The sequence below is a fragment of the Solanum verrucosum genome, unplaced genomic scaffold, assembly GCF_900185275.1.
Source record: "Solanum verrucosum unplaced genomic scaffold, falcon-dt-bn FXZP01000265.1, whole genome shotgun sequence".
Taxonomy (NCBI): Eukaryota; Viridiplantae; Streptophyta; class Magnoliopsida; order Solanales; family Solanaceae; genus Solanum; species Solanum verrucosum.
The window spans coordinates 496,064-518,410 of NW_026019964.1; the positions used below are offsets into that span (position 1 = coordinate 496,064).

Sequence of the window (22,347 nt, forward strand, 5' to 3'; positions counted from 1 at the left end):
AAAGAAATCAACCTTGGAACTGATGAACATCCAAAACCCACTTATGTGAATGCTTCACTGGCGAGTGATGAAGAAAAGGCCTACGTTGACTTACTCAAAGAGTATAAAGATGTATTTGCCTGGAGTTACAAAGAAATGCCTGGATTAGACCCGAAGGTAGCAGTCCATCATCTTGCTGTGAAAAGCGGTGCACGTCCCATCAAGCAAGCGCAACGACGTTTTAGGCTTGAATTGGTTCCCGTGATCGAAACTGAAGTTAACAAGCTTATTGAGGCTGGCTTTATCCGTGAAGTTAAGTACCCCACATGGGTTTCAAGTATTGTCCCCGTGAGGAAGAAGAATGGGCAAATTCGAGTTTGCGTTGACTTTAGAGATCTCAATAATGCATGTCCCAAAGATGAATTTCCACTTCCTATCCCTGAGCTTATGATTGATGCCACTACTGGGTATGAGGCGATGTCTTTTATGGATGGTTCATCCGGCTACAATCAGATCCGCATGTCGCCAAAGGATGAAGAGTTGACCGCATTTCGCACTCCTAAGGGCATTTATTGCTACAAAGTAATGCCTTTCGGTTTGGAGAACGCATGAGCAACATACCAAAGAGCTATGCAAAACATCTTTGATAACATTCTTCACAAAAATGTTGAATGTTATGTTGATGATTTAGTAGTGAAATCAAGAAAAAAATGCGATCACTTGCAAGACTTGAGGATGGTGTTTGATCTACTACGAAGGTATCAACTTAGAATGAATCATTTGAAATGTGCGTTCGGAGTTACCTCTGGAAAATTCCTTGGTTTGATTGTACGACATCGAGGAATAGAAATTGATCAAGTAAAAGTAGATGCAATTTTGAAGATGGTAGAGCCAAGAAACATTCATGAATTGAAGAGTCTGCAAGGGAAGCTAGCATATCTTAGGAGATTCATGAAAGTGCCAACCATTCAGCCGCCTTATGAAAAAGGGCACTCTTTTCGAATGGGACCAAGCTTATAGTAATGCCTTTGAGAGCATCAAGTCTTACTTGACAAAACCACCAATTTTAGCAGCTCTTGTTCCTGCAAAGCCATTGATACTTTACATATCAGCTCAAGAAAGATCAGTGGGAGCACTCTTAGCCCAAGAGAATGGCAAAGGGAAAGAAAATTCCCTTTACTACTTAAGTAGGATGATGACACCAAATGAGTTGAAGTACTCGCCAATTGAAAACCTATGTTTGGCCTTAGTCTTCTCAATTCAGAAGATGAAACACTACTTTCAAGCTCACGTCGTCCGTCTTATTTCTAAAGCCAACCCCATTAAATTTGTGATGTCGAAACCTGTCCTCAATGATTGACTAGCAAGATGGTATCTCCAGTTTCAGCAATTTGAAATTGTGTATGTTCCTCAAAAGGCTGTAAAAGGGCAAGCATTGGCAGACTTCTTAGCAGACCACCCGATACCTGATGATTGGGAACTCATTGATGAATTACCTTATGAAGATGCAATGGTTGTTGAAGTTCAACCACCTTGGAAGATGTATTTTGATGGGGCCTCATATCGCGAAGGAGCTGGCGCTGGGGTAATATTTGTCACTTCTCGAGAGGAGATCTTGCCGTATTCCTTCACCTTATCGCAATGTTGCTCCAATAATGTTGCAGAATATCAAGCCTTAATACTTGGGCTTGAAATGGCGGTTGATATGAAGCAATTGCAATTACAAGTTTTTGGAGACTCTGAATTAGTGATCAATCAATTGTTGGGTAGGTATGAAGTCAAAAAGCCAAAAGTGCGTCTCTATCATGACTATGCACAAAAATCGATTAGATGACTCGGAGATGTAACTCTTCAACATGTTCCAAGAAAGGAGAATAAGAAAGTTGATGCTTTAGCCGCTTTGGCTTCAACTTTAACTCTGCCTGATCAAGCGCAAATCACTATCTGCCAAAAATGGATAGTACCACCAGATATGGATGAAGAAAGCAAATTTGAACATTTTGTAGCTGTCTTACAGGCTGAGATAGTCGATTGGAGACATGCTTTGATTGATTACTTGTGTTACAATATACTTCCAGAAGATCCAAAGAAAAGGACTGAAATTCGTCGTCGTGCTCCTAGGTTTCTTTACTACAAAGATACTCTATATCGTAGATCATTCGAGGGAGTCCTCTTGCGTTGTTTGGGGGAAGAAGAAGCGATTCAAGATATGCAAGAAGCACATTCTGGAGTTTGTGGATCACATCAATTTGGGCCCAAGTTACACTTTCATATAAAAAGAATGGGGTATTATTGGCCAACAATGGTAAAAGATTGCTTGGATTATGCTCGAAGATGTCAAGCATGCCAATTTCATGCAAACTTTATGCACCAACCTCCTGATGTATTACATCCGACTATTGTATCTTGGCCATTTGATGCTTGGGGGCTAGACGTAGTTGGACCACTACCTAAATCTTCTGGTTGTCACTTGTACATCTTGGCTGCAACAGATTACTTCTCAAAATGAGCTGAGGCCGAAGCCCTCAAAGAAGTAAAGAAGGAAAATGTTGCAAACTTCATCAGGGTGAACATCATCTATCGTTTTGGCATTCCTAGTTATATACTAACAGATAATGGAAAGTCATTCACCAATAAATTGATGGATAAGATCTGCGACCTTTTTGGCTTCAAGCAACATAATTCATCGATGTATTATGCTGCTGCAAATGGACTAGCTGAAGCATTTAACAAGACCTTGTGCAACTTGATAAAGAAGGTCGTCTCCAAATCTAAAAGGGATTGGCATGATAGAATGGAAAAAGCTCTTTGGGCATACCGGACGACTCATCGCACGCCGACTCAAGCAACTCCTTATTCTCTTGTTTTTGGAACTGAAGCAGTCCTTCCACTTGAACGACAAATACCATCATTGAGGCTTGCCATCCAAGAGGGACTTACTGAAGAAGAAAATTCTTGTCTACGCCTTGAAGAATTAGAATCTCTCGATGAGAAAAGGTTGGAAGCTCAACAAAGTCTTGAGTGCTATCAAGCTCGTCTTTCCCGTGCTTTCAATAAAAAGGTTCACCTAAGGTCTTTCCAAGTCGGTGATCAAGTCCTTGCGGTAAGAAGACCAATTATCATATCTCATAAATCGAAAAGCAAGTTCACATCAAAATGGGATGGACCATATGTCATTCAAGAAGTCTATTCAAGCGGAGCTTACAAAATTGTGGATGCAGACGGCTTGCGGATTGGTCCCATCAATGGAAAATTCTTGAAGAAGTACTATCCTTGAAGCGGCGTCATATTCCTGGCCCGCAAGAGTATAAACTGTGTATGGCTCCAAAAAAAAAAAAGAATAAAATGTCCGCTAGGTTGAAAATCTCGAAAGAGGCGGCCTAGGCAAAAGTTAGGACACAAAAAAAATAAAATAAAAATAAAATTCACTCTCTGAACTACGTAATGACTTGATCCTCTTCACTGAGGTAGGTAGACAGCTTAGAGTATTATTACTCTAGGTTCAGTCATAAGAATAAAAAAAATAAAAAAATAAAAACCATGTGAATATCATGCTAATTATTTCAAATGAAAATTCAAGTACCCAGATTTTGAGCTGAGTTTGAAGAAAAATCTGTATTAATTCGTAAATCCTATAGACGTGATTTTTATATGGATTGAAGCTCTCGAAGTCGTCTTTCCAACAAAAAAAGAAGCTCATTATTCCAGTGCTTCTACTCCACGTTATGAATTTTCTTCCTCATGTGCGCAAAGCTGAAGAAAGCTGAAAATTCAAGCACGCGGATTTCGAGCTGACTTTGAAGACAAATCTGTATTAATCCATAAATCCTATAGATGTAATTTTTATATAGATTGAAGATCTCGAAGTTGTCTTTCCAACAAAAAAGGAAGCTCATTATTCTGGCTCTCCTACTCCACGTTATGAATTTTGTTCCACATGTGCGCAAAGCTGAAAAAAGCTGAAAATTCAAGTACCCAGATTTTGAGCTGACTTTGAAGAAAATTCTGTATTAATCCATAAATCCTATAGACGTGATTTGTATATGGATTGAAGCTCTTGAATTTGTCTTTCCAACAAAAAAAAAGAAGCTCATTATTCCAGTGCTTCTACTCCACGTTATGAATTTTCTTCCTCATGTGCGCAAAGCTGAAGAAAGCTGAAAATTCAAGCACGCGGATTTTGAGCTGACTTTGGAGACAAATCTGTATTAATCTGTAAATCCTATGGACGTGATTTTTATATAGATTGAGGATCTCGAAGTTATCTTTCCAATAAAAAAAGAAGCTCATTATTCCAGTGCTCCTACCCCACGTTATGAATTTTCTACCTCATGTGCACAAAGCTGAAGAAAACTGAAAAGTTAACGTTTTTGTTGCTATCCTCATATAAACACTAGCTTATGGAGTCTTTTTTTAATAAGAAAAGGGGCTCGTGGAAAGAAACAATCAAAATTCAAGAGGAGAAAATTCTTATTGAAATATAAGTCAGTATTTTATTGCTTCAAAAAAAGAAACACTACACCATAATGAGCGAATTAGAAAATCCTAAGCAAATAAATAAAAAAATCTAACTATGGAAAAAGTTTGAAGCTTATGATTTCTTGGCGACTTTTCTCAACTGTCCCTTCTAGTTTGGGCTAGTTTCTCAACTTCATCGTTAGACATCACATTATTTGCCTCAATGGTATAAATCTCGCCCTCCGTGATGGTGACATTCTCTTGAATTTTGGACAGCTTCTCTTGATATTTGTTAATGAGCGCGGTGACCTTCTTTTTCTTGGAAGTCAAGGCTTTTAATTCTTTCTCCATTAGAGTTGCTTGAAGTTTATCCATGGATCCATCCAGTTTTTCATGTGTCAGCTTTGCACCATCGAGACGGCGTTGCGCATCAGAGAGGGCATTTTCATGTGATTCTTTAGTCATCTTTGATGATCTTAAAGTATCATACACTGCATACGACTTGAAGAAATTCTCGACAAGATCCTCCAAAGAAGAGATATCAAGTGTGGTTCGTCGTCGAAGCCGCAACTGCAAAAAAGAAGAAGGATATTTCATGTGTGATTCTTCATCAAAGCCACAACTCTAAAAGAAGATTCTCCGCGCCGTAATTGTAGAAGAAGATGTACTAAGTGTGGTTCATCGCTAAAGTCGTAATTGGAAAAGAAGAGACACCAAGTCTGGTTCATCATCAAAGTTGAAACTACAAAAGAAGAGATATCAAGTGTGGTTCGTCGTCAAAGCCGCAACTGCAAAAGAAGAGGCACCAAGTGTGGTTCGTCATCAAAGCTGAAACTACAAAAGAAGAGAAATCAAGTGTGGTTCGTCATCGAAGCCTCTGCAAAAAAAAAAAAAAAAGATATTTCATATGTGGTTCTTCATCAAGGCCACAACTCTAAAAGAAGATGCTCCACGCTGCAATTGTAGAAGAAGATGTACTAAAAGTGGTTCATCGCTAAAGCCGCAATTGCAAAAGAAGAGGCACTAAGTGTGGTTCATCATCAAAGTAGAAAGTACAAAAGTAGATGCATCGTGTGTGGCCACAAATGTAAATTTAAATGCACCAAGTGTGGTTCGTTGTCAAAGCCGCAGTTACAAAAGAAGATGCACGAAGTGTGGTTCATCTCCACCAAAGCCACAATCTCTAAAATATTACACCAAGTATGATTCGTCGTCAAAATCACACCTACAAACAAAGATGCATCAAGTGGTTCCTTGTCAATTATGGATTACCCCTCATTTTTTTATGGTATGATATTCAGGCTATTTTTGATCCATTGTAAACCTACAAAAAAAAAGGAAAAGTGATGTGTCTCATGGTGCAAATTGCACGAAGCTTCAAATCGGCATGAGGAAAATTGTGGCATATGCTCTCGCGATCGTCATGATGAATGTGGTCATATATATTGACTTAAGAGATTTTTGTTCTTTCTCCATGTAGATGAGGACAAAATTCTCAATCAATACGGAAATCAATATGCGGCTCTTCGGCAAAGATGCAGAGAAGTAAACTCATGAAGACTTAAGAGTCTATTTTCTATAGAATCAAGTCGCTCTCCATTCGAGCTCTCCTACGCAAAAATACAAACGTTTTGGTGGGACTCCACAAATCTGCAAAACAATAATGACAGAATTGAAGACCAATTTCAAAAATTAATTCTCGTCAATCCATGAAGAGTTTTACCTTGATTGTTGGATATGTCATAGAATTTTATGTCTAGTTTCTACAGAATCAAGTCGTTTGTCATTTAGAATCTTCTGCACCAAGATAGAGACGCTTTGGCAAGACTGCATAGAGCTATAAAAAAGAAAGACAGATTTGATAGCAAACTTCAAAAAATTAATTCCCATCAATTCAGAAGGGTTTTGATTTTGAATTTCGGATATGTCGTAGTTTTCTGAGTCTAGTTTCTGAAACATCAGACGAATCATGATTTCAACGTTTTTACAACAGGTTATGAATTTTCTAGCGCTGATCTGTTGTACTGAAAAATAGTGACGAAAATTGAGTTTGATATGCGTCAAGTTGACAATCAACCATTGTTAGAGCATGTGTATTTATAGAAATCAAAAGTACATAAATTGTGTTCCTACAAATTATGGAAAAACCATATTTGAAACAAAATTATGGTAATTTTTCCTAGGAACCAAATTATGGTAAGTTTCCATGGGAATCAAATTATGGAAATTCCATAGAAACCAAATTATGGCAAGTTTTCATAAGAATCAAATTATGAAAATTTTCCAAAGAAGTCGAGTTATGGAAATCTCATATAAACCAAATTATGGTAAGGTTTTCTCAGAAACTACATGGGGAGTAAAAAAAAAACCCCGAATGAGAATAGACTTGCGCAATGAGAATTTGAATTCCTTGCGTTTTATTCAAGTAATTTAGAAAAAAAAACTGGCTGGGCATTCAACCCCAAAGAAAGCAGCGCCTAAATTTTTTGTCGAAATCACAAGCTCTGTATCACCAAGTCAAGCTTGTAGACGCAATCCTTGCTCATCAAATTGGCGGTCGTTTTGTAGTTGATGACCCAAATAAAAGTACCAAACTATGAAGAAATGTCATGCGATAAGTCTTCATGAGCTCAAAACACTTCAAGTCGAAAATGAGTTGACAAATTAGAGAATGTTGTCATGAAGACTCTGGTAAATGTTGACATCAACATATCGGCATAGTCATTTCTCATGAAGCTTCAAATGTTTCTTGAAAGATCAACTACGAAAAAAAAAGAACATTTGCTTCACAAATACTTCAAGGCTTGTCTTTACAAGTTCGATAAATTGAGCATCCCAACAAGCCTCGAAGCAGGGGACATTTGTAGACAGTGAAATTTTATTGATAAATTCATACTAAATTTGGATTAAATCTTAAATTCATGATACGCTGACCAAGTCAAATTACTGGTTAATAAAGTCGGATTAATATTTATGTCAGAATTATATGACTTAAATCAAGTCCAAATAACATTTGGGTCAGTCCATTAAATTGACAAGATGAGCCCAACTCATGTTCTTCAGGCCCAGGGGTCAAAATTGCTTGGACCAAAATACCCCTAAAGTCCTAGCTCAAGCCTATATAAAGAGGTCTTCATAAGACCAAAAATATACACACATACATACACACAGAAATACATAGTTGCTCTTCATTGGTGATCTGCAAGTCTTCCGCATACAAAGAAGTCTTTGCTCCAAGTATTGAGCCGCAAGTATTCCGCCAAATCAAGAACATCTGTGGAGAGAAGAATCAGGGGATTACATATGTTTTTTTAAGAGATTTTATAAAGATTGTAACCTTCGCATTTATTCAAATACAAATATTATTGTTTGCTTGCTATTTTTCTTTTCCTGTTTACTGTATTTCAGGATTGAAACTTTAGACGCTTACAATTATTTCCTAAGTTTTCTCTGGATTTTGGATCTCGCATAAAATTTCGTTTCATTTATTAATTATCTGCTTAATCGGTTAGTAACCTTTACTAAGTAATAATATTATTATTTTATTTTATTACATTTTTATCAGTATTTCTTTTATGCTACGAAATTGAAGTGTCCAGGTCAGTCCAATTTCTTACTGCATAAACTGTTGCACCATTTTTCTTAATTTATTTTTTAATATATTTTCTTGCATCCCCCAAATGTTGATTGATATACTTGAATTCTTGTCTGAATGAAAAAATAATATTTGCCTATATATAGTTAAAGTTTGTTTGCATGTTATGTCTATTAGTAACATTAAAAGCATTGGCTTGAAGATAGCTATTATATTATGTTAGTGAAAAATTACAAAATAACAGAATTACAAGATTACAATTGAAAATAAAAATGAAGAAATAAATCTCTTCAAGCTGATGTGCGGATATCTCGCTCTCTTTAAGGAGATTCAAGCCCATTGCTGCAAATGTTTTTCACCGGTCCAACAGTAGTCCTTCTTGACTTATCCCATCCAGGATACAACAGCCTTCTCACAAAGTATAATGCAACAAATTCTGGACAAGAGTTGAGTCAAAGCTCCACAAAAAGAACATCTTCCTTCAACTAATAAGAACTCTCTTTTTTGATTAACTTTTATGCACTCTCTATTTTCTTGCGTGTTATGTGTTACAAAAAAAAAAGAGTCCATCAGCTGAAGGAAGACTACTATGCATAATGAAGGTGTGCTCTGCATTGAACCCCCACTTAGTGAAACAATAACTTTTACTCCAGAGTCGTAGTGGTCTCAGACTTGAACTATAACTGCTTAAGGGAAATAAAATATCACTGCTCACACATAATAATCAAGGTGTTGACATGAGCTTTAAAAGCCAACACGTTACGACCTTGTGCTATCCCGGTTTCATGAGTGCTTTTGAGAATAAGTCAATTCTCATAGAAGCGACCTACTTCCACACCACATAGGTGAAATCTGTCGAGGTTGCTCTTGTAAGCTTAACACTCCATCCATACGGGCTACAAATATTCATTAAGAGTTTTATCAACTCAACCTTCACAAATCACTACAGGAAACAATGCACTCACATCATAAGGAGGAAATAAAGAAATAGTGCATTTTTCACAACAAGTCATCATATGATTAGTTTTTCCCATTGAATTGGTTATAGAATCTCTAGTCCCCAGGTTAGGCTTCCTCATATATGACTCAAGGATTTATAGGCTTCAATCCCATCCCCCTCGATGTGCTCCAGACCTTTTTTCTCGTTAAGGCCTTAGAAAGAGGATCTGCAACATTATCACAAGATTTGACATAATCAACATTAATGGTACCATTTGTCAAATACGATCTTACATTACTGTGTTTCCTCCTTATAGGTCTTCATTTACCGTTGTAGTAACGATTTTGAACTCTACCAATCGCAGCGGTCCTGTCACAATGAATTAAAATTGGAGGAATTGATTTTTCAAAATAAGGTATTTGAAATAATAAATCTCTTAACCAATTCGCTTCCTCACTAGATGAAGCTAAAGCAATTAGTTCAACCTCCATGGTAGAGTTAGCAATTATTGTTTACTTTTTTGATCTCCAACAAATAGCACCACCACCCAAAGTAAATACATAACCAGTGGTAGAACAAGAATCACCCGATAAAGTGTTCCAATCTGCATCACAAAATCCTTCAAGTACAGCAGGATATTTTTCATAGAACAAACCACAATTTTTTGTTTCAATTAAATATCTCATAACTCTTGTTATAACATGCCAATGTTTGTTACCTAGCTTGCTTGTAAACCTGCCAAGTACTCCTACTGCATATGCAATATCAGGCCTAGTGCAATCAGTCACATATCTCAAACTTTAGATTATGCTAGCATATTCCTTTTGATTTATTACATCATTTTCACTTTCAACAGAAAATAAGTGAACACTTGAATCAAAAGGAGTAACAACATGCTTGCAATCAAGAAAGTTATATTTTTTTCTAAATTTTCTCAACATAATGTGACTGGTCAAGGAAAATTTCCTCACATGTTCTTGTTTTTTTTATTCCAAGAATAAAATTTGTCTCACCAAGATCTTTCATATCAAAATGGCTTCTAAGAATATTTTTAGCTTCATCAATAACATTCATGTTAGAGCCAAAGATCAACAAATCATCATCATATAGGCAAATAATCACATGTGAATTATTTCAAGACATATGAATATATGCACTTATCACACTCATTTGTTTTAAACTCATTTTCAATCATCCAGGAATCAAACTTTTAATGTCATTGCTTAGGTGTCTGTTTCAAGCCATATAGGGATTTAGTAAGTTTACATACTTTGCTTTCTTGTCTTGCTTCAACAAAATGATCGGGTTGTTCCATATAAATTTCCTCATTAGGTCTCCATTTAATAAAGCAGTTTTTACATTCATTTGATGAATTTGCAAATAAAAAATTGCAGTCATAGCAATTAAAAGTCTTATGGATGTAATTCTTGTTACCGGTGAAAAAGTATAAACAAATTCTAGGCCTTCTAGCCTTTTAAAACCTTTTGCAACTAGTCTAGCCTTGTATTTATCAATAGATCCATCCGGTTTTAACTTTTTTCTTAAGACCCATTTGCAACCAATTGTTTTACAACCCGGTAGTAAATCAACTAACTTCAATAGATAATGCTTCTTTCAAAACGAGAGGGTCATCTCCAACATTAAACACATAAAAATCAGGACCAAAATCTTTTTCTACTCTAGCTCTTTTACTTCTTCTTAACTCAAAATCATTAACTTCTTTATTTTTCAAAGTAGAAGTAGAAGAACTAGGTAGTGACAAAATATTTTGTTCAATCCTTTGACCCCCACTATTTTTAGAATGAAAAGGAAATTTATTCTCATGAAAAATAGCATCATCCGATTCTATCACAATGTTATCTTCAAGATTAAAAAATCTATAGGTTGTACTATTTGAAGCATAACCAAGAAAAGCACAAGTAGTAACTTTCTTACCCAAGTTTGTAATCTTGGGATCCATTAGCCTCACAAAGGCCAGACAACCCCAAACTCTTAGATATCCCAAACTTTGCTTGTAACCTTTCCACAATTCAAAAGGTGTCAATTTTGACTTTTTATGAGGCAAACGATTCAACACATAACAACTAGTTAAAATAGCTTCACCCCATAAATTTAAAGGTGCATGTGACTCAATAAGCATGACATTAGTCAATTCAACCAAAGTTCTATTTTTCCTTTCCGCTACACCATTAGATGAAGAAGAATGAGGAGGAGTAGTTTCATGAACTATTCCCAATAATCTAACAAAGAATTAAACTCATTTGATTCATATTCATGACCTCTATCACTTCTAATTCTTTTTATTTTTCTTCCAAACTGATTTTCAACCTCATAGAGATAAAAAAAATTGATGGTGACTAGCTACTACAACTATGAAAATATTATATAAATACGAAATAACTATAAGAAATGAATTTAGTAGTATGACAACAGAAGTAGAAGAACAAAATAAAGAAAAAAATATCAATAGAAATTTAATGACAAAATTAGCAATATGTAACATGTGTTATATAAATGAATATACATGTGCATTTAGAGAATACTACTATAAAGGAACATACAGTACAGAAGAAAGTAAAGAAATAAGAAAATTATGTTTTACAAAATTACCAAAACCCTTTAGTTCAAAAGTAATAAAAAGTTGGAATGAAGCAGGATTAACTGATACCTTAGGAGCTAGGATGAAATTCTTACAACGCTGGTTTATAGAACTATGTGAGAAACATAAAAAAGAAATAAAAATGGATAAAGTATTAGTAAAAAACTTAGCATGTTGCAAAAGTAAAATGACAGCCCAATTTGGATTTACAGATATATATTATAAAAAGAAGTATAATAAAAAATACTAAACATAAAAAACCAAGAAGGAGATACTACGTAAAATATTATAAAACTAAAAGACTATATAGGCCAAAGAAAAAATTAACAGAATGTACTTGTTATAACTGTGGAAAAATAGGACATATTGCTAGAGATTGTAAATTACCTAAAAATCCAAAGAAAAAGCAAATATCATAAATAATAATAGACGATGAAAAATATATGTAGATAGAATACATAGATTATGAATTAGAAAGTGAAGATAGCATATATGAAATATCAGAAAATGAAATGGATAACGATATAGAAATGGAATCAGACAATGGGTTCTATAATATAACAAATGACTGAAACAGATATACGAATTATAACTAAAGAAGAATTTCATCAAGATGAAGAATCTGTAGAACAAAAAATAATATTTGATAATAATATATTTGAACAAATAAAAGGAAAAGAATTAGACCTAAGAGTAAAAAAAATATTTGAAATACCAACAATAAGAAATTGGTTTAAACGACAAAAAGAAGAATATTATGTAGTAAGCCAAAGAGAACATATCATAGATTGCAAATACACCAAAGGAAAGGCTAAAATACCAATAATAAACAAACGAATAATAAATAAAGAAACACAAGATATTAAGGCTAAAGATCCAATTAAATATGTACATTTAGGAGGAACAGAAATACTAATAAATTCCACCAAGTTCACAAATATCAGTATGAACTAATTCTAACAAATTAGTTTTCTTTCAAATTGAAAATGAGCCTTTTAGTGATTTTGGCTTTACTACAAGCCTCACACTTTTCAAAATTCTTTTTAACCATTGGGATTAATCCTAAACTACTCATGATTTCAACATAACGATCATTAATATGACACAAACGAGCATGCCAAAAATTGGTAGAAGAAAGCATGTAAACAGAAGTAGAAACTTTATTCATTTCAACATTCAATTTGAACATCCCATTACAAGCATACCCCTTTTCCACTAAAATATCCTTTTTCACAAGTACATACTGATCAGATTCAATAATCTATTTAAAGCCTGCTTTATTAAGAAGAAAACTAGACATCAAGTTTTTTCTCATAGAAGGAGTGTAAAGTACATCTTTCAAAGTTAATACCCTTCCAGAAGTAAAACACGATTCGACATCTCCCGTTCCAACCACTTGAGTTGTGTGAGAATCACCAAGCATGATGGTTTTGGGCTCCTCAAAATGAGTATATTTTTTAAATCAGTTTTTGTCATAACAAACATGACGGTTTGCACCAGAATCAGCTCACCATCCATCAACATTCTCAACCATGTTTATGTCGGTAACCATCGCCACAAAAGGTTCTTCGGTAATGTTTTTCTGAGGGTTAGGACCACGTTTCCGGAATTTGCAAAATCGAGCAATATGTCCACTCTTGCCACAAACGAAGCACGATCCCTTATCTTGAATTTGTTGATTTTGTGCTTGGTTATTTTCACCATTATTTTCTTGGGAGGTCTACTATTATTTTTCTTAAATTTTGTCTTCTTAGGCTTGAAAGAAGTATTTTTGTGAGTTTCAAGGGTATCATTATTTGAAGTAATTAAATTTACATTCGTTGTGATGTTGCTCTCTTCTTTTTGTAAAAGTGCATCTTGGCCCCTTGCCTCTTCACCATCGTACTTTCCACTTTCTCGTGATGAGAAATAAGTTCATCATCATCCATGGAGGTGACATCAACTTTATTAAGATTCTTGTCCGTTAACACATAAGAAACATTGAGAAGACTTAAGTAGAAAAGTACTTTACCCTTCCATCTTTTGAAATGGTTACCATTGAACCGAAATGGCTTGTTAAGATCTCCCATCTTGACATCCGCGGTTTTTTCAATTGTAGCCATTAATGAATCTCCTTAAAATTGTTAGTGAAAAATTACAAAATAACAGAATAACAAGATCACAATTGAAAATAAAAATGAAGAAATAAATCTCTTCAGGCTGAGGCGCAGATATCTCGCTCTCTTTAAGGAGATTCAAGACCACTGCAACAAATATTTTTCACTGGTCCAACAGTAGTCCTTTTTGACTTGTCCCCTCCAGGATACAACAGCCTTCTCACAAAGTATAACTCAACAAACTCTGGACAAGAGTTGAGTCCAAAGCTTCACAAAAAGAACATCTCCCTTCAACTAATAAGAACTCTCTTTTTTGACTAACTTTTATGCATTCTCTATTTTCTTGTGTGTTGTGTGTTACAGACAAAATGAAGACCACCACTATTTATAGTTGAGGAAGTCTTCCTAAGAATAAATAGGAAAATAATGGGATAGTAAATAGTGAAGATAAATGGCCTTAGAAATCACATAGGTTACAGGGGTAATGGGGGAATTAAGAAGAAAATAAAGTGAAGGGCAACTAATGCTACAACGTGCAAAAGAATAACTACCAAGATTGTTGACCACAACGTTCACTGGAACGTTATATGGCTTATGATGTCTGCAAATAAAGCCAAAAATAATTGTCATTCACATGACCAGTAAGAAATGGTAATTAGGCAAAAATGATAATTGTTGCCGTTTGTCTTTATTTATTCTTTTGTTTGTATTATATTTTGTATCAACTCTCACTCGCTATGTAACAATAAAAATTCGGGGTTGCTATTAATTGGGGGTGGGAAATTATATGCTACATGCTTCTTCTTTTTTTCCTCATGTCTCACCTTATCATTTTTCTTTTACTTATTTTTATTCCAAGTATTTATACTCAAGGTCAATTGTTAAACTTTTATCAAAGTCATTGTCTAATTCTGTTTTTCATGATTTGTATTGGACATGACACTTTTATGTATAATACTATCTCCTAAACTATAGTTAGTAGAAAAGTAAAATAAATTACAAGGGCTAACCCCAATTCTTAATTAAGCCGACATGCCCCCGGAAGCATCACCTATCCAAGATTATTTTTATTTTATTTTTTGAAAAAAGATTATATGTATTTATATGTAAATATATATATGTGGTTATGTTTAAGTCAAATCTTTCAATTATCATGTGAATACTATCATTATTTTCTAAGACCGATCTCAAATAAAAATATTTCTATAATGAAAAAGTGTGATTAATATTATCGTTCGTATCATCCCTATAAAGAAACAAACATTTGTAGCCTCATGAATTCTCTTACGGATTGGTTCAAATCTTAAGTTTTTTCATCCTACACATGAACTTTTTTTCTTCTTCTTTTGGGGGTAGATTAGCTTATGTGTGACCTTTATAATTTTTCGTGTCTTTTGATTTTTATGCTCTTTCCTTGAGTATTTATTCTCTTTATTAATTGTTACCTCATTATTAATATTAATTTTTAAAGAAAATTAATTTTAATAATAATAACAATAAATAAGTTTAATTTGTTGCATTATAACTTAAATTGTTGTGTTAATTAAATAAAAAATTTTCTTATCTTAGTCAAGTTTGCTTAAGATAAAGTTTCGCTTATTTTATCACATAGTTTACTTTAATTAATAAATAATTAATGCACTTTTAGGTTGTCTTTATTTATCGCTTCAGTAATAATATAAGTTAGCATGTTTAAGCGCTCTATCACTTAGACTGGTGTTAATTTATTAAAATTAGCTTTACATGCTTGTTTTAAAATATAGTTTTCGTATTCTTTATCACATAGTTCTTAAATTAATTAATAAGTGACTTTATTTGCCACATTGTTTAACAACCCTTCACTTAATTCTATGAATGTGGACCTCGAAAGGTGCCTAACACCTTAATTGTGAAGTAACGTGAACCCTTACCCAAATCTTGGTCTCGTTGACCATAATAAAGATTAATTAGGATAGAATGGTGCCATAACAAGCCTTTAATTCGTTCAGTGGTGACTCTTCTTTTAATCAAAACCTAAAAGAGTGGTCAAGTCGTTGCACAAACTCATGTTGCAAAAAATGGGGTGTGACACACACTCTGTCGAGTCAATCTGGTCAAAGGAAATGCAATAGTTGAGAAGCTCTGAAAAAACCACCTGTAATAGATTGCAAGTCCCACCAAACTCCAGATCTCAGTAACTAGCATAGGTCTGGTCCAACCCTACATTGCCTCGATCTTGGTTGGATCTGAATACCCTACTTGGACACCATGTATGTAAAATATGTCACAAAATCAAGTCAAAACTCGTACTTTTAGAACATGGCATAAAGCTTCTCTTTCCTCAATCTTTAGAGTACAATCCTCAAATGTCGATTCCGATCCTCTTCAGTCTAGGAGTACACCAAGATGTCATCAATGAACACTATCACAAAGGAATCCAAATGAGGTCAAAACACTCAGTTCATCAACTCCACAAACGCTTTAGGGGGGTTAGTCAAACCAAAAGACATCACAAGAAACTCATAGTGCACATAACGTGTCTTGAATGCTCTCTTAGGGATATTTGATGCTCGAATCTTCAGTTGATGACAACCAGACCTCAAATCGATATTAAAAAATAGAGATGCACCCTGTAGCTGATCAAAACAAATCATCAATACGAGGAAGAAGATACATGTTCTTCACTGCCACTTTATTCAACTATCGATAATCAATACATATCCTCATTGATCCATCCTTTTTCCTCACAAACAACACAGGAGCAACCCATGGAGAAACACTAGGTTGAATGAACCCCTTGTTCAACAAATCCTGCAACTGATCCTTTAATTCCTTCAACTCAGCTAAAGTCATATAACTAGGAGGAATAGAGATGCGTTTGGTGCCCTGATCCAAGTCAATAGAAACATCAATATCCCTATCCAAAGGATTGCATAGAAGATCGGTAAAAAATGCATTTGAAAACTCACAAACCACAGGCACAAAATCCATGGGATGTGGCTGAACACTAGTATCCCGAATAAAAGTCTAATAGAAAAAATAACCTCTATTAACCAATCTTTGAGCTCGAACGAAGGAGATAACTTTGCTAGGGTAGGCACCACTAGCACCCATCCACTAAACTCTCGGGACACCCAACATCGCTAAGGTCACAATCTTAGCAAAACAATCAAGAATAGCATGATGATGAGAAAGTCAATCCATACCCAAGATAATATCAAATTCTATCATTCCTAGAATGATCAAACCTACCTAATTATCATGCCCGACAAAAGAAACTGTAACACCTCATTAATTGAAAGAACCAAAAAGAGTTAGAGTTCGAAATAGTCATTTTAGGAAAGAATGGAAAATCTGGAAATTTATTAAGTTATGTTAAGTTTGGGTGTTTGGTCAACTTCAAAAGACCATAACTCCTAGCTCAGGATGAGTTAGGTGTGCTTCAAGATACTGTAGGAAATATCTTTCCAACGCGGATGAGTTTGTGCGATTCTGATTTTGTATGAGTGAGATATCCCTATTCAAAGCTGGGCTATTCTAATAAGGAAAGTCTAATCTGGATTTTTGAAGGGTAGTTTGGTCTTTTCCTTACCAAATTATTTTATTTCATTTTTAGGGGTTTATTTGGGGTCTAATCAGAATTAGATTAGTTTAGTCAATTGGAATTCACGCTAGGGCTTGGAGAAAAGAGAAAAGAGGAGAAAGTTCAAGATTCGTCGATTTCTTGAAGAATTGTGTGTGGATTTAGTCAAGGGGTGATCCCTACAAGGTATGTGAGATCACATAGCATTGGGTTAGTTCACTCACACACCAATCATGATTCAACTAAGCGAAGTTATATAGTTTTGAAGTAAATCCTATGAGTTCTTGATGTTAATTCGATTGAAATCTTGTGGGTTCTTGTAGTTGAAGTTTCTTGAGTATGATTTATTATTTTAGGTGTGATTTATAGTAGAATCTGATGTATTTTGATGGTATAATTGATTCTAAGTGTTTGGGGAAAGAACCAAGTGACATTAGAGGGTTTAGAGTTGAAAAACGAAGGAAGAAGTTCGTCAAAAATCTGGGGAAGAGGCTAGGGCATCGTGCCTCTCAGCGCGCCCCAGAGCAGCCTCTGAAAGTTGACCTCTTGGGAACCATGCAAGCTAGACCACCCCAAGTCAGCCTCTGAAATTTCAGGGCTGGCACCCCGCGCCTCTCAGAGCTCCAGGGACGCCAATTCGTCCACCTTTTCCCTCTTCTTTCCGTACTAGTTCCTTAGCAACGTACCTATGTTTCTTAGTTGATTCCAAAACTTTAAGGTACGTCTAAACATCATGAAATCATCCATAAACATGAGATCATGAACCTTGAATCTATAATTCAATTCAAGGAAAGTTACGAGTCAAGTTAAAAAGTTAAGAATCAAGTCAAGAAAAGTTCATACATTTTTTCAAAAGTCTTTTACAAACGTTTTAACTTCGTTTTAAGACTTAAGCCTTGAGTTATCTAAGGATAAGAGTAAAAGTTCATTTCTTCAAAGATACTACGCGAACTAAGTATTCCCAAGAGTTTAAAATGTTTTCACATTTACACTAGAAAGGGAAACATTGATTTCCAAGAGAGCTTTTAAGCTAAGTTTTGAGTAATTATCTCAAACCAAAGAAAGAGTTTTGTTTTAAAAACATTTGAGCTAGGTACATTTTGGGAGTAGTATTGAGCACCGATATGGGGATGCGAGTTCATAATAACTCAAGTCTCCATAAACCATGTAGCCATCATGTGTAGTAAGGATCATACTTATTAGATGATTCCTTAGTGTTTTTTAGCATAGACTAGTGGATCCACTTAGTTGAGGCGTTCTACATGACGACAAAGTATAGGAAAATTTTGGAGTGTGGGCAAGACGATGTATCACCACTCAGGCTCATAGTAGTGGTTGTTGGTTAGAGAAACTCCCACATAAATTATATTACTTTATTATATGAGTAAGTTGAGTTGTTATTGCATTTCTTTAACAAACTGAGTTGCTTTCTACTGTTTTAAAAGCTTTCCATATATTGCATGTGTATTGTTGCTTTATATTGAGTTAAGTTATTCATGAGTTGAGTAAAACCAAGGTAAGTGTTTCTTTTAGATTCCTTTCAAGCTTATGTTATGTTTAGTATTCCCCTCGCATACTTGTACATTCAATGTTACTGATGTCATTTGGCCTGCATCATTTTATGATGTAGACATAGGTAATCATGATCAGCATCTAGGGCCCCGTTAATCCAGTTGAGCATTCAGAGTCAGTTGGTGAGCCTCCTTGCTTCCGGAGGACTCCTTTTACTTTGCTTTCTAGTATGTAAGTTGTTAGGATAATCAAGGGTCTTGTCCCGACACCCCTTCTTGTTTTAGAGGCTTCATAGACAGTTAATAGTTTAGTTGTCTTTACATTATTATTTCATATGTTAAGACTTAAGTTGCTATTTTGGCCAAGTTGAATGTTTGACCTTTAAACTTTCTAAGTTATTTATTAAACATTTGAGTAGGAATGCGTTTGATTATTGTAATAATGTTTAGAGTCTTCCGCTGAGTAAGTAAGCCAGGCCAAGGGTTCGCTTGGGATCAACAAAGGTTCTTGAGTGCCAGTCCCACCCAGGGTGTAGGCTCGGGGTATGACAAAAACAAGATAGGATCGATACACTCGATCCACCACTAGGGACTCACTCACTTGTGTAGAAACATAAATAGGCAAACACATGCAATCAGACATCATATCAAATCCAAAAGCAAAATAGGTAGACATATACGAGAAAGTAGACCATGGATCAAACAATATAGATGCAGGTCAATAGAAAACTGAGACGATACATGTGACCACAACATTAGAATTCTCGGCCTCAGGCCTCCCTTGAAAAGCATAACAATTGCCCTCTCGGCCACCTGCAGTCTAAGTAGTACCCCTACCTCCACGCTATAGAGCTGGAGTAACCCTACCAGAAGTTATTCCACCTCTAACAGACTGCCCTCTACTTCCAAATGAAGAACCATAAAACTTACCAGATGAACGGGCTGTCTTAGGCTCCCCAAACCATCAACTCTGTCTTCTTGGTAGTGCTCACAATGGACTGTAAGGAAGCCCCCTCTCTGGCTGCTCTCAACACATATGATCTGATGGAGAAACTTACCATATCATGAACCTACAAACTCTCTCTGCCTCATCTGAAACAATAGTTATAGCATGCCTAGAAAGCTCATAGAAATGGGCCTCATACTCGATCACTTACAGACTACTCTAAGTCAATGTCCCGCCTCGAGCCTACACCCTGGGCGGGACGGGCACTCAAGAACCATTGCTAGCCCCAGCGAACCCTTGGCTTGACTTAACTTATAGCGGAAGACTGAAATAATAAGAAAAACAGTCTTAAAGGATAACTCATGCAATAACTTAAAGAAGTATTAAACTAGCCAAAATGGAAAATCAAGTCTTATAGCAAAACGTCTGAAATACAAGACTAATGAACTCATATCTAACTGCCTATGAAGCCTGTAGATACTAAGAGGGATGTCAAGACAAGACCCCTGATCATCCTAACAACTAACTAATCAAAGCAATAGAAAAGGGAGTCCTTCGGAAGCAAGGAGGCTCACCAACTGACTCTGAGTGCTCAACTGGATCAACGAGGCGCTAGATGTTGATCCTGATTACCTGTATCTGCATCATAAAATGATGGAGGCCAAATGACGTCAATACATTGGATGTACAAGCATGCGAGAGGAAAACTAAACATGAGCTTGAACTGGAATCTGAAAGAAACATTTACCTCAGTTTTACTCAACTCATTGATACTCAACTCAATGCAGAAATAAACAACAGTAAAGATGCAGATTATATAAAGCATTTAAAATAGTAAGAAACAATTGAATATACATATATACAATAAAGTAATATAACTTTGTGGGAGTTTCTCTAACCAACAACCATCACTACGAGCAATGTGATGATATAACGTCTCGCCCACGCTACCAGAACTGTCCTATAACTTGTCGGGATATAGAACGCCTCAACTAAGTGGATCCACTAGTCTATGCTAAAAATCACTAAGGAATCATCTAAAAAGTATGACACTTTCTACCCACGATGGCTACATGGTTTATGGAGACATTGAGTTGTTATGAACTCGTCCCCACATCGGTGCTCAATACTACTCCCAAAATACTCAGCTCATATGTTTTAAAAACAAAAACTCTTTCTGTGGTTTCAGATAATTACTCAAAAACTAGCTCAAATGCTCTCTTGGAAATCAGTGTTTCCCTCTCTTGTTTAAATATGAAAACATTTACTCTTTGGGAATACTTAGTTCCCATATACTCTTTTTGAAGAAATGAACTTCATTTGTTACTCTTACTTAACTCAAAACTCAAGTCTTGAAACAAGATTAAAACATTTGTAAAAGAATTCTTGGAAAGACTCTATGAACTTTCTAGACTTGGATCTTAACTATCCTTGAATTAATAGGAAGTGTTAGTACACTTTAGATGGACTTAAACGGGCTAAACAACGAAAAACGGGTGGGGACAGACGACCCGGGAGTGTTCCTGGCGCGCCGCGCCAGCCCCTAAGCTACTGGGGCTCATTTCTGGCACATTGCTGGCGCATCGCCCTAGCCTTCCTAGCACAATGGGGTCATGTCGCGCCAGGCTAAACTGACGAACCTTTCCTCTCGTTTTATAACCTTAATTCGATTAATTTTGATTCTTTTTCTCAATATCTCTTTAGATTCAGGTACCCAAAACATATACATAAGAATCTAACTCAAAGTAACTCTAATAATCAACATTAAACTCTCAAGAACTCCTCAATCTCAACCCAAATTCAAGAACGAAAGCAATTCAAGAACACAATCAAGAACATTTAAAATTCCAATCTTTTTAGAACGAATTCACGCTGAATTAAACATGTTTGGAACGTGGGTGAATGAACCCAATGTTATGAAAGTCTCACATACCTTGTAGGATCAAATCCTTGACGAAATCCGCAATCAATTCCTTACTAAGACGACGAATCTTGATTTTTCCTCTTTTCTTCTCTCTTGAGTTCTTCTCTCTAAAGTCCTAGCGTGAATTTTCCATTGTGCGAACTGAACCAATTCAGTTTTGATCCTAATTAATTTACTAAAAACGAACTAAATGAAGTGGGTATGGAAAAGACCAAAATACCCCTTAAAAATCCGGTTTTGGCTTTTCATATGTAGACAGCCCGACTTCCAATGGGAATATCTTCCTCATACGAACTTGAAATTGAGGAAACTCCATGGCGTTGGAAAGAAAATTTAACGATCTTTCCTACGGTATCTAGTAGATCCCCTAACTCATCCTGAGATAGGAGTTATGGTCATTTCAAATTGACCCAAAACTCAAACTTAACATAACTTAGCCAATTTTCCATATTTTTCATTCTTTCCAAAAAAAAACTCTTTCTAATTGTAGCTCTAGTTCTTTCAATTAGCGAGATGTTACAATATCTCCCCCTTGGGAACATTCATTCTCGAATGAGATTACTCTTATTAGGCTGAAGGTGTAACATCTACCATTTAGTTCAAACACCCAACAAGCAAATCTAACACATCAAATATATAAATTAAAGAGTACTAAAAAGAGAAGTAGTACCTTGATATGGAATTTTTACGGGGTCAAAGATATATGGATATCACTTCTTCATATCTTCCTCAGCTTC

General features: G+C 35.5%; 1 protein-coding gene across 1 annotated transcript; it reads left to right on the top strand.

Annotated features, from left to right (window-relative positions):
• Positions 1–958: 958 nt before the first annotated feature.
• LOC125814913 (uncharacterized) lies at positions 959–2,488 on the top strand. Its single transcript, XM_049494360.1, has 3 exons — positions 959–1,270; positions 1,361–1,749; positions 1,846–2,488. Exons 1-3 carry the CDS (start codon positions 959–961, stop codon positions 2,486–2,488), a joined length of 1,344 nt encoding a protein of 447 aa, XP_049350317.1.
• Positions 2,489–22,347: the final 19,859 nt, after the last annotated feature.

Bases quoted from the DNA above. Each gene is read 5' to 3' on its own strand.
- LOC125814913 (XM_049494360.1), top strand. From the start codon at position 959: ATGAAAAAGGGCACTCTTTTCGAATGGGACCAAGCTTATAGTAATGCC. The intron at 1,271-1,360 runs GTCGTCCGTCTT...TGGTATCTCCAG, and splicing joins AACACTACTTTCAAGCTCAC to TTTCAGCAATTTGAAATTGT. The intron at 1,750-1,845 runs GTATGAAGTCAA...ACATGTTCCAAG, and splicing joins ATCAATCAATTGTTGGGTAG to AAAGGAGAATAAGAAAGTTG.